At 37.1% G+C, this 12,192-nt stretch overlaps 1 protein-coding gene across 6 annotated transcripts in view; it reads left to right on the forward strand.

Moving 5' to 3' along the window:
• OSBPL2 (oxysterol binding protein like 2) overlaps window positions 1-12,192 on the forward strand; it is a 122,052-nt gene that overhangs the window by 61,568 nt on the left and 48,292 nt on the right. For all 6 annotated transcript variants that reach the window (XM_069072538.1, XM_069072539.1, XM_069072535.1 and 3 more), the window contains 2 exons: window positions 464-608; window positions 9,114-9,189. In XM_069072538.1, coding sequence (XP_068928639.1) covers window positions 464-608; window positions 9,114-9,189 — 221 coding nt within the window. The remainder of the gene's footprint in view (window positions 1-463; window positions 609-9,113; window positions 9,190-12,192) is intronic.

Raw genomic sequence — 12,192 nt, forward strand, 5'->3', positions numbered from 1 at the left:
ATGACAGTTAACAGTTTTAAAAAACCTCTGAATCAGGGAAAAACAGAAACTGTCATCTAACCTAAAAATGATCAGAGGACCAGAGTGCAAAAACCACTTTGATGCCTATTACCTGTGTGACCTTTTAAGCAAGTTATTTCATCTCCCTGGGCTTCAATTTCCTCAACTGTAAAAATGAGGAAATTGCCCTAGATGGCCTCTAAAGGCCCTTTCAGCTCTACATCTATGATTTGATGAGGATGATCTGATATATTTATCTAGGTATTCTAACTTGGAATATAGTTGGGTGTTCTGTACTGTGATTCATTAATGGAAAATGATTTAATCTCACTGGTATTTGTCAATTAAAATATTTTTTCCATAAAGTAATATAAAAAACTTTGTTGTTCTTATCAAAAGATAAGTAGATTTACTCGTTAGTGACCAGAATCCTGAAGGAGTTATTGTTTTCTTTTTTGTGTAGGCTTTGATTCTGACAATTCATCTGGGGAGTTTTCAGAGGCAAATCAGAAAGTCACAGGAATGATTGACTTGGATAATAGCAAAAGTAATAAGACTGGAAAAAATGGAGAGAGGCCTCCACAAGAGAATGGAATCAAGAAACACAGGTAATAGCATACTTTTTGCCATATTCTGAAACAGTGGTGGCAAACACATAGAAATGAATCCTTGCAGTCTGCATATTGACTTAGAAAACCACACAGAAAACATCTGCATTGCATGTTTGTTTATATTATTAATATTATTGTATTATATTATATATAAATATACAATATATTATTAATATATAATGTATATATTATATATTATTGAGGGGAGAAGTGAGAGTAAATGAGTGAACCTTATTGTCATTGAATTTGGCTTAAGGAGGGAATAACATATACACTCAAATGGGTATGGAAATCTATCTTACTCCACAGGAAAGTAGGGGGGAAGGGGATAAGAAAGGAGGGAGATGACAGAAGGGAGGGCAGAATGGGGGAGAAGGTAACCAGAAGCAATAATATAATAATAATTAATTATTATTATCCTACCCCCATCACTGCCTTGTCCTGATGGAAGGGCTTGCATAGCTCATTGCACCTATGAGCTATACCATGCTGTGGTGTTACCTAGGATGGACAATATGTGGCAAATTCTCAAAGAGATGGGAGTACCAGATCATCTTACTTGTTTACTGAAGAATCTGTATAGGCCAAGAAGCAATAGATTAGAATATGGAATGACTGATTGGTTTAAGATTGGGAAAGGAGTACAACAAGGATGTATATTGTCACCTTATTTATTTAACTTACATGCAGAGTATATCATGTGAAGTGCCAGGATGGATGAATCAAAGACCAGAATTAAAGTTGCTAGGAGAAATATCAGCGGTCTCAGATATGCAGACAATACCACTCTAATGGTAGGAAGTGAAGAGGAATTAAGAAGTTTGATGGGGGTGAAAGGAGAGGATGTAAAAGCTGGCTTGGAACTTAACATAAAAAAAATTAAGATCTTGGCAACTGGTCCCATCACTTCCTGGCAAATAGTGGGATAAGAAATGAAAACATTGTCAGCTTTTATTTTCTTGGGCTCAAAGATAATCTTAAATAGCAACTGCAGCCATGGCATTAAAAGATACTTGATCCTTGGAAGGAAAGCTAGGGTAAATCTTGACAGCTCACTAAAAAGGCAGAGATATCACTTTGCTGACAAAGGTCCATATAGTCAAAGCTATGTTTTTTCCAGTAGCAGTGTATGTATGACTGTTAGAGTTGGATATAGGGAAAGCTGAGCACTACAGAAACCATGCTTTTGAATTGTGATGATGGAGAAGATTTTGAGAGTACAGTCAATATTTAAAGAAATAATTCAGGTTCTTCACTGGAAGCTCAAATAGTAAAGCTGAAGCTTAAATGCTTTGGCCATATAATGAGATGGGACTTACACTAATGTTGGGAAAGATTGAAGGCAAAGGGAAAAGGAAGGGGCAACTAGGTGGTGCAGTGAATAGAGCACTGGCCCTGGAGTCAGGAGGACCTGAGTTCAAATCGGCCTCAGACACTTAACACTTACTAGCCATGTTGACCTTGGGCAAGTCACTTAACCCCAATTGCCCTGCCTTCCCCCCTCCAAAAAGCAAAAAAATTAAAAATTTTTTCAAAAAGGAAAGGGGACTGCAAAGATGAAAGGGATAATAGATAGTGTCATGCAAACAATGAACATGAACTTGGACAAACTTCGAGAGATAGTGGAGGATAGAAGGGCTTGGTCTGCTGTGGTCCATGGGTTCATGAAGAGTCAGATATAACTGAAAAACTGAACAACAGCAGCAAAACATTTCACAATTACATTTTAATATGGTCCCAGTGCACTCAAAAGTTTGACATCTCCCTTTTAGGACATTCCAGCAGTGTAGCTGAGTATATTTCGAGAACACATAAACATTCAGACCTCATAAAAATTTTGTCTCTCTGTCCATTGCCATCCAACTCGTCAAAAATTTTAAACCAGATCTGCTTTGACCCAATTCCAGTGGGTCATAGAATCATAAGATTAATTAAAATAATAATAATAATGGCATTTAACATGCATACACAGTACTTTAAGGTTTGCAAAGCACTTTATAAATATTTAGTTTGATCATTACCACAGCCTTGGGAGGTAGAAGATATTATTATCTCTATTCTACAGATGAAGAAACTGAGGCAGAGGTTATGTTACTTGCCCAGGGTTAAAGATAAAAACCAATCCCTTGAAATCAGCTTTCTTATTTTAACACGCTCTTATCACTATTACTTCAAAGGAAATTATCACTCCTTTTTGTGGAATGCCTTACTTCCCTTAACTTCCATGATACTCTATCCACTTAATTTTTTCTATTTGTCTGACAGCTCCTTCTTGGTCTCTTTCTGGTTTATCTTCTAACTCTTCTTCTTTTTTTAATCTTTTAATAATTTATCAGGTGGACAATCTCTTATTTTTATAAATTTGACTCAGTTCTCTATATGTTTGAGAAATGAGACCTTTAGGGGCAGCTAGGTGGCACAGTGAATAGAGCATCAGCCTTGGAGTCAGGAGGACCTGAGTTCAAATGTGGGCTTAGACACTTAACACTTATAGCCATGTGACCTTGGGCAAGTCACACTTAACCCCAATTGCCCTGCCTTCCCCCCTCCAAAAAAAAGAAATGAGGGCTTTATCAGAGAAACTTGCTTCAAAATTTTTTACAGTTACTATTGCTAACAGTATTTCCCTCCATGCAGTCCCCCCATTCTATTCTCTCTCTCCTTTCACCCTGTTCCTCAAAAGTATTTTGCTTCTGAATAACCCCTCCTCCAATTTGCTTCTCTTCTATCACACTCCACCCTGCTCTCTTATCCCCTTTCCCTCCTACTTTCCTGTAAGGTAAGTAAGATAGATTTCTGTACCCAATTGTGTATGTGTGTTATTTTCTCTTTGAGCCAATTCTGATGAGAGTAAGGTTTACTTACTCCCCTTACCTCCTCCTCTTCCCCTCCACTGCAAAAGCTTTTTCTTGCCACTTTTATGTGAAATGATTTACAATATTCTACTTCTCCCTTTCTCTTACTCTCAGTATATCCCTCTCTCAACTCTTAATTTTATTTTTCAGATATCATCCCCTAATATTCAACTTACACCTGTGCCCTCTGTCTATATATGCTCCTTCTAACTAACCACTTTAATAATGAGAAAGGTCTTAATTATTTTCTTCAATGAGCTTTTATACCTCTTTTTCCACTTGGTCAGTTCTATTTTTTTTTTTTTGCCTTTAGGAGGGCAATTGGGGTTAAGTAATCAGTTCTACTTTTTTTTTTTTAAGCAGTTGGGGTTAAGTAACTTGCTCAAGGTTACAAGCCAGTTATTTCTGGGTGTGGTGCTGAGTATCTAAGCCTGGATTTGATCCCCAGGTCATCCCGACACTGGAGCCCGTGCTCTTACTCACTGAGCCAACTGGCCGCCCCTAAGCAATTGGGGTTAAGAAACTTGCTCAAGGTTACATGGCGAGGTGTAGAAACCTCTGGGTGGGTAATAAGTGTCTGAGCCCAGATTCGATCCACATGTCATCCTGACATTGGAGCCGGTGCTCTTACTTGCTATGCTACCTGGCCGCCCCTCAGTTCTACTTTTTAAGGCATTCTTCTCCTTGTTAGCTTTTTGGACCTCTTTTACCATTTGGTCTAGTGTGTGTGTGTATGGTATATATATTTTTCTCTTTTTGGAGGGCAGTTGGGGTTAAGTGACTTGCCGAAAGTCACCTGGCTAGTAAATGTGTCAGGTTCTGTTTGAGGCCAGATTTGAACTCAGGTTCTCCTGATTCCAAGGCCAGTGCTCTATTCACTACGCCACCTACCCTCCCCTCTACTATATTTTTTAAGGTGTAATTTTCTTCAGTATTTTTTCCTGTGTCTCCTTTACTAGTGTTGACTCATTTTTTTATGATTTGCTTGCATCACTTTCATTTCTCTTCCCAGTTTTTCTTCTACTTCTCTAACTTGATTTTCAAAATCCCTTTTGAGTTAGTTAAGTGTCGAGTGTCTGAGGCTGGATTTGAACTCAGTTCCTCCTGGCTTTAGGGCCAGTACTCTATTCACCTAGCTGTCCCATTAATGTTCATTTTTAAAGCTTTGAGTTCCAAATATTCTCCCTTCCTCCCTTCTCATCCTCCTCATCGGAGAAGGCAAGTAATTTGACATAGATTATACATGTGTAATCATGCAAAACATTTCCACATTAAAAGAAAACATAGCCAAAAAACCCTCAAGAAAAATAAAATAAGTAAAACAAGTATGCTTTAATCTGTGTTCAGATATCATCAGTTCTTTCTCTGGGGATGGGTAGCATTTTTCATCATAAATCCTCAGAATTGTCTTGGATCATTGTATTGCTTAGAATAACTTAGGGGCAGCGAGGTGGTGCAGTGAATAGAACACCAGCTCTGGAGTCAGGAGGACCTGAGTTCAAATCCAGCCTCAGACACTTGGCACACTTACTAGCTGTGTGACCTTGGGAAAGTCACTTAACCCCAATTGTCCTGCCTTCTCCCCTCCAAAAAAAAGCAAAAAAAAAGGATAACTTAGTCATTCACAGCTGATCATCTTATATTGCTGTTACCTTATACACAGTATGTCACTTTGTATCAGTTCATGTGTTTCCAGGTTTTTCTGAGAGCAGCCTGCTTATCATTTCTTAGAGCATAATAATATTCTGTCACAATCACATACCAAAGTTTGTTCAGCCATTCCCCAGTTGATGGGCATCCCCTCAATTTCCAATTCTTTGCTGTCAGAAGAGAGCTGCTAGAAATATTTTTGTACAGATAGGTCCTTTTCCTTTTTGTTTCTTATCTCTTTTGGGTACAGACTTAGTAGTGGTATTGCTGGTCAAATGGTATGCATGATTTTATAGCCTTTTGAGCATAGTTCCAAATTGCTCTACAGAATGATTGAATCACTTCACAACTCCACCAATAATACATTTATTTTCCCCACATCCTCTCCAGCATTTGTCATTTTCCTTTTCTGTCCTGTTTAGCCAATCTAGGTAATACCTAGTACCTCAGAATTGTTTTAATTTGCATTTCTCTAATCAGTAGTGATTTAGAGCATTTTTTCATATGGCTATAGATAGCTTTGATAATTTCATCTGAAAACTGTTCATGTCTTTTGATGATTTATCAATTGAAGAATGGCTCATATTTTTATAAATTTGTCTCATTTCTCTATATGTCTGAGAAAGGAGACATTTATCAGACAAACTTGCTTCTTAATTTTTTTTTGTAGTTAACGATTGCTAACTATATTTCCCTCCATCTTATTTCCTCCTCTGTTTATCCTATTCTCTCTCCTTTCACCCTGTCCTCCTCAAAAGTGTTTTGTTTCTGTTTAACCCCTCCCCCAACCTGTCCTCTCTTTTATCACCCCCCTTCCCATTCCCTCTTTGAGACAATTCTGATAAGAGTAAGGAGGTTCACTCCCTCCCTCTCACCTCCCCCATCTTCCCCTTATTTTAAAAGCTTTTTCTTGCCTCTATTATATGAGATAATTTGCCCCATTCTACCTTTCCCTTTCTCTCAGTGCATTCTTCTATCATCCTTTAATTTTTTTTTTAGATGTAATCCATAAACAACTCACACCTGTGTCCTCTATATATACTCCTTCTAACTGCCCTAATAATGAGAAAATTCTTATGAGTTACTAGTATCATCTTCACATGTAGGAATCTAAAAAATTTAACCTTATTAAGTCCTTTATGATTTTGGTTTCCTTTTAATTCTTTCCTTGAGTCTTGTATTTGAAAGTCACATTTCTTTTCAGCTTTGGTCTTTTCATCAAGAATGCTTTATATTTCATTGAATATTCATTTCCCCCCATTCCCCCCAAGGATTATACTGAGTATTGCTGGGTGGGTGATTCCTGGTGGTAATCTTAGCTTCTTTGCCCTCCAGAATATCATATTCCAAACCCTCTGATCCTTTAATGTGGAAGCTGATAAATCTTGTTTTATACTGACTATGGCTCCACACCACTTGAATTGTTTCTTACTGACTGCTTGGCAATATTTTTTCCTTGACTTTGGAGTTCTGGAATTTGACTTATTCCTGGGAGTTTTTGTTTGGGGATCTCTTTCAGGTGGAGATCAGTGGATTCTTTGAATTTTTATTTTACCCTCTGGTTCTAGAATATCAGGATAGTTTTCTTTGATAATTTCCTGAAAGATAATGTCTAGGCTCTTTTTTTGATTATGGCTTTCAGGTAGTCTAATAATTTTAAAATTCTCTCTCCTGGATCCATTTTCTGGGTCTGTGATTTTTCTAGTGAGATATTTCACATTTTCTGTTTTTTAATTCTTTTGGTTTTGTTTTATTGTTTCTTGATGTCTCATAAAGTCATTAGTTTTCATTTGCTCAATTCTAATTTTTAAGGAATCATTTTCTACAGTGAGCTTTTGTACCTCCTTTTCCATTTGCCAATTCTACTTTTTAAGGAATTTTTTTCTTCAGTGAATTTTTGTGCCTTTTTTTTCCATTCGGCCAATTCTGCTTTTCAAGACATTTTTTTCCTCACTGTTTTTTTTTTGTATTTCTTTTGCTATTTAACCTAGTCTGTTTCTTAAAGGTGTTATTTTCTTCAGTATTTTTTGTCTCCTTTATCAAGCTGTTGACTTTTTTTTTCATGATTTTCTTGCATCACAGTTATTTCTTTTCCCAATTTTTCCTCTGCCTCTCTTACTTGATTTTCAAAATCCTTTTTGAGCCCTTCTGTGGCCTGAGACCAATTCATACTTTTTTGGAGGCTTTGAATGTAGAAGCTTTGACTTTGTTATCTTCTTCTGAGTATGTGTTTTGTTCTTTCTTGTCACCATAGTAACTGCCTATGGTCAGAATATTTTTTTCTGTTGTTTGCTCATTTTTCCAGTCTATATCTTAACTTTTTTTGCTTTTTGGAGGGCAATTGGGGTTAAGTGACTTGCCCAAGGTCACACGGCTAGATTTTGTGTTAAGTGTCTAAGGCCAGATTTGAACTCAGGTCCTCCTGACTCCAGGGCCAGTGCTCTATTCACTGCGCCACCTAGCTGCCCCCCATGTATCTTAACTTTTTTCCTCACTGTTTAAGTGGGTCTCTGCTTTCAGCACTGTCCCATATTTCAGGACTTTTGTGCAGCTATTTTCAGAGATACTTCAAGGGACCTCTAAGTTTTTAGTTCTTCCAAGATGGTATGATCTAAGTAAAGGTGTTTAACTCTTCTCTTGGCCTGTGCTCTGGTTTGTGAGTGACCACAAACACTCTTTTTCTGCCTTGCAACTGTGACAAGGGTCTCCACTGCACTACAGCCTGCAACTTCTGGTGTGCTGCTGCTCCTCCTTGCCCTGTGACTGTCCCCCAGGAATGCAACCCAGTTCTGAGTATGGGCAAAGCAACAGAGTCCTTCCCCCATTGAAAAGTTGAAATTGACTTCCTTGGCAACAGCTTTGGATGACTCCCACGTTGTGAGCCAGAGGGACTGAGAAGATGATAGAGCCCTCTACACTAATAGGGAAGGTAGAGGGTGGAGAGACCTGGTTCAGGACCCTGTAGGACACTTATTTGTGTGACCTGGTGGAGGATCCAGCTTGAAATACTCTGGCTACTTAATTCCACCTGTTGAAATCCTGGGTTTCCCACTTACTACTAGCATGACTTTAGGGAAGTTACTTAACCTCTCTGGGCCTCAGTTTCCTCATTTGTAAAACAAGAAGATTAGAGTAAGCATCTGTGGTCCCTTTCTAGTTCTAACTTTTTTTTTTCTCTTTGAGGCTTAGTGCAAGTGCTGCCTCCTTGAGTTCTTCCTTGAGGCATTCCTTGATGGCCCTTACTAAATTGACAGTTTTACTCCCTTATTTTTCCTAGAATGCTTTGTGTAGATCTCTTCTTTATCCCTCTTCTGTTTTACCTTGGATTATACTTATTTGTGTATGTGTCATATTTCACTTAGTAGTTATCAATCCTTTGATGTCATGGACTAGGTCCCTTTTTATCTTTGCGACTTTAACACCACTTTCAGTACAGTGCCCGTTAGTGTAGTAGGTGCTTAATTACTGTCTGTTGAATTAAATTCATCGACAGTTCTTGTAGTGTGTTGTGTACTGCCAATATGGTTTCTCAGGGTAGATTCTTTAAGTTCATTTTAAATACAGAATTTAAATAAATTGAGTGCTCAAGCTGCTTTCAGCCTAAAGACATCTCAGAAAGGAAAATCCAGTTATAGGTGATTCCAAAAACCTAATCACATCAACATGTGCTTCTTTGTTTTTCTGTTGAGTGTATATATTTGTTGTCTTCTTTTGTTTCACTAATCTCATTCCTGGCTAATTCAAATTGTCGCATTACTCTAAAGTAATAATAAATATTTCATAACATAAAATTAATATAATAACATACAGAAATCTTTTCCCTTTGAGCAATTAATCAGAAGTTGAAACTTTCTCAAAATTAAATGATTAGACAATTACAAAATTAAATATTAAATCTAAAGAAAAATTGTCATGTTATAAAAAATAGCCATCAGTAAATCTATTTTATTAGTAAATGCTTATTATTAATATTGCTGCAACCTTGTTTTCTTTGAAGGACATCATTGCCTGCCCCAATGTTTACTAGAAGTGATTTCAGTGTGTGGAGTATATTAAAAAAATGCATTGGCTTGGTAAGTTTGAATCGCCTTATTTTGAAACATGAACGTTAAAAACCTTTTCATTTCCAACTCTTATGAATTTAACAGTTTTATCGTAACTTGACAGAAAAAAGTATATATACACACATATCCATCCATCCATCCATCCATCCATCCATCCATCCATCCATCCATCCATCCATCTATCTATCTATCTTTCTATCTTTCTATCTATTGTCCCAGAAGCCTTAGTACAGTTTTAAGCTTTTAAAACTTAAAACCGTACTAAGACTTTTTGGACAGCCTGTATGTTTATACACATACTTGCATATATGCATACACACAATAGGCATATATGTATACACATAAATATGTTGTATATGTGTGATACAAACGTATATATGCAAATGAGGTAAAAAGATTCTAAAAGGGCAAAAGTTAAAAGTTCTGAATGGGGTAGGGGTGGGGAGACAGGCAAGAGAAGAGTAATAACTGAAAATGATCAGTAAAAATTTCCTTTAGAAAGGAGTACTTAAAGCTGAGTCTTGAAGGGAGCTAGAGATTCAGAGAAGGAGAGCATCCTAGTTATAGGCAACAGTTGCCTTGGAAAAGGCTCAGAGATATAGTTGGCCAGAACAAAAAGTGTATGACAGCTAGTTATGTGAAATCAGTCTGGAACAATAGGTTGGAAACAGATTGTGAAAGGCTTTAAATGCCCATGTATCCATCCAGCCTTTTGCCAAATTTGTTTTTTCTATGTTCGCAACATCTTTGCACTCAACAAAATTGACTCTTATCACCTTTCTCCTGGACTATTGCATTAACCTTCTAATTGGTTTCCTGCCTTAAGTCTTTCCAAATTCCAATCCAGCTTCTATTTAGCTTCCGAAGTGATTTTCCTAAAGCATAGGTCTTCCCATGTCAATCCCCTACTCTGTAAACTCCAAGGGCTTTTATTCTAGCATCAAACGTAAATTGCTTTGTTTGGCATTTAAAGTTTTTCACAACTTGGCCACTTCCTAGCTTTCCATTGTTCTTGCACTTCATTCTCCTCAACTCTAGGATCCTGTTACATTGGTATATTTTCCTTTTCCTTGCACATAATAATATATCTCCTTTGCACTAACTTCTTTCTATGCTTGAAATACTTTCCTTCCTCACTTCTGCTTCTTAATTTCCTTGGCCTCCTTCAAGACTCAGCTCAAATCCAGGCCTTTCCTGGTCCTCCCATCTGTTAGTGCCTTTCTTCTCTGAAATCTACTCTCTATATATTTTACACATCTAGTCATTTACATGTTGTGTCACCTATTAGGATGTGAGAGTTCCTTGAGGACAGGGACTATTTTTACCTTAATGTTACAAAAATTTAGCACAGTGCTTGACACATTAATGAAGGCTTGAGTTAGAGTTTTGGCTATACAAACTGAAAAAAGAGTTGGATCAGAGAGATTATGGAGGTAGAATTGACAGAAGCTGGGAACTTATTGGATGAGAGGAGTGAGAGAGAGTGAAGAGTTAATTCTGTAGTTTATCACTCTGCCTGATTGGTAAGGATGATAGTACTCTAGATGGAAAAAGGAGAATTAGGAAGATGGGGTGAGTTTTGAGAGATAATGTGTTTTGTTTTAGACATGTTGCATTTGAGATGCTTATGGAACATACAAGTGGAGATGTCCAGCAGAAGGCTGTAGGGGTTAGACTGGAACTTAAGAGAGAGATGACGATTTGATGTGTAGATTCATCATCTGCATAGCTGTGATAATTGAATCCATGGAAACTGATGAGATAATCTATAGACAAAAGAAGACCAAAGATAGTCCTTAGGTATACATACACAGAGGGGATGGGATGTGAATGATGATCCAGCAAAGTAGTGGTCAAGCAAGTTAGAAGAGAACCAGGAGAAAGCAGTGTCATGAAAATCCAAGGTGGAGAGAATTTCTGGGGAAATGATATGATCATCAGTATCAAATACTGCAGAGAAGTCACAAAGGAAGAGGAGTGAGCAAAAACTATTGTATTTAACAATTTAGAGATCATTGGCTAGTATTCAGTAAACCAGAAAACATAAATTACTTAGAAATAAGCTCTTTATTTGATAAAAACTGCTCAGAAAACTGGAAAAAGAAGTCTGACAGAGATTAGACTTAGAGCAACACCTTATGCTACATTCCACAGTACATTCTAAATGGGTGCATAACATAAAGATTATATTGTTGGAGCAGCTAGGTGGCACAGTGAATAGAGCACAGGCCCTGGAGTCAGGAGGACCTGAGTTCAAATCCGGCCTCATACACTTAACAACTTGCTGTGTGACTTTGGGCAAGTCACTTAACCCCAAATGACCCTCCAAAAAGCAAAAAAAAAAAATTATTTTGTTAAAAAAATTAGAAGATAAGTGGATCACCTACCTTTTACACCTATGTGTAGATATATTCTTAACCAAATAATGGATAAAGGCCAATTAAAAATTAAATAGATAACTTGATAACATGAAAATGAAAAGCTTCTGTATTGGCAAAATTTATGCACTTAAGGGAAGCAGTTGAATGGGAGAGCATCTTTGTGTCAAATTTCTTTGATAAGGGCTTGATATCTAAGATATACAAATAGTTAACAGATAAAAACACACACACACATATATTTGTGTATGCATATATTTTTCAAAAAAGACACTCCATGATAGAAATGGTCAAAGGATATAAACAGTTCTTAAAAAAAAAACACAAACTATTGACAGCTACATGAAAGAATACAAATCAAAACCACCCTGAGGTTTCATTGGTAAAGATAACAAAAGATAGTAATAGTAAGAGTTGAAGGTTGTTAGAAGATGAGCACACTAGTGTGTCAAGCTGTGAATTAGTACACGTGTTTTGGAAAGCAGTTGAGAATTATGCAAATAAAGTGACTAAAATATCCATAACCTTTGACCCAAAGATCCCTTTGCTAGGTTTATACTCCAGAGAGGCCATTGATAAAGAAAGGCCTCACATACACCAAAATATTTATAGTAGCACTTTGTGATGGTAAAGG

This window comes from Petaurus breviceps, unplaced genomic scaffold (genome assembly GCF_028583685.1).
Source record: "Petaurus breviceps papuanus isolate PSGF00001 unplaced genomic scaffold, PetGlider_PUasm1.0 90847, whole genome shotgun sequence".
NCBI classification, from domain to species: Eukaryota; Metazoa; Chordata; class Mammalia; order Diprotodontia; family Petauridae; genus Petaurus; species Petaurus breviceps.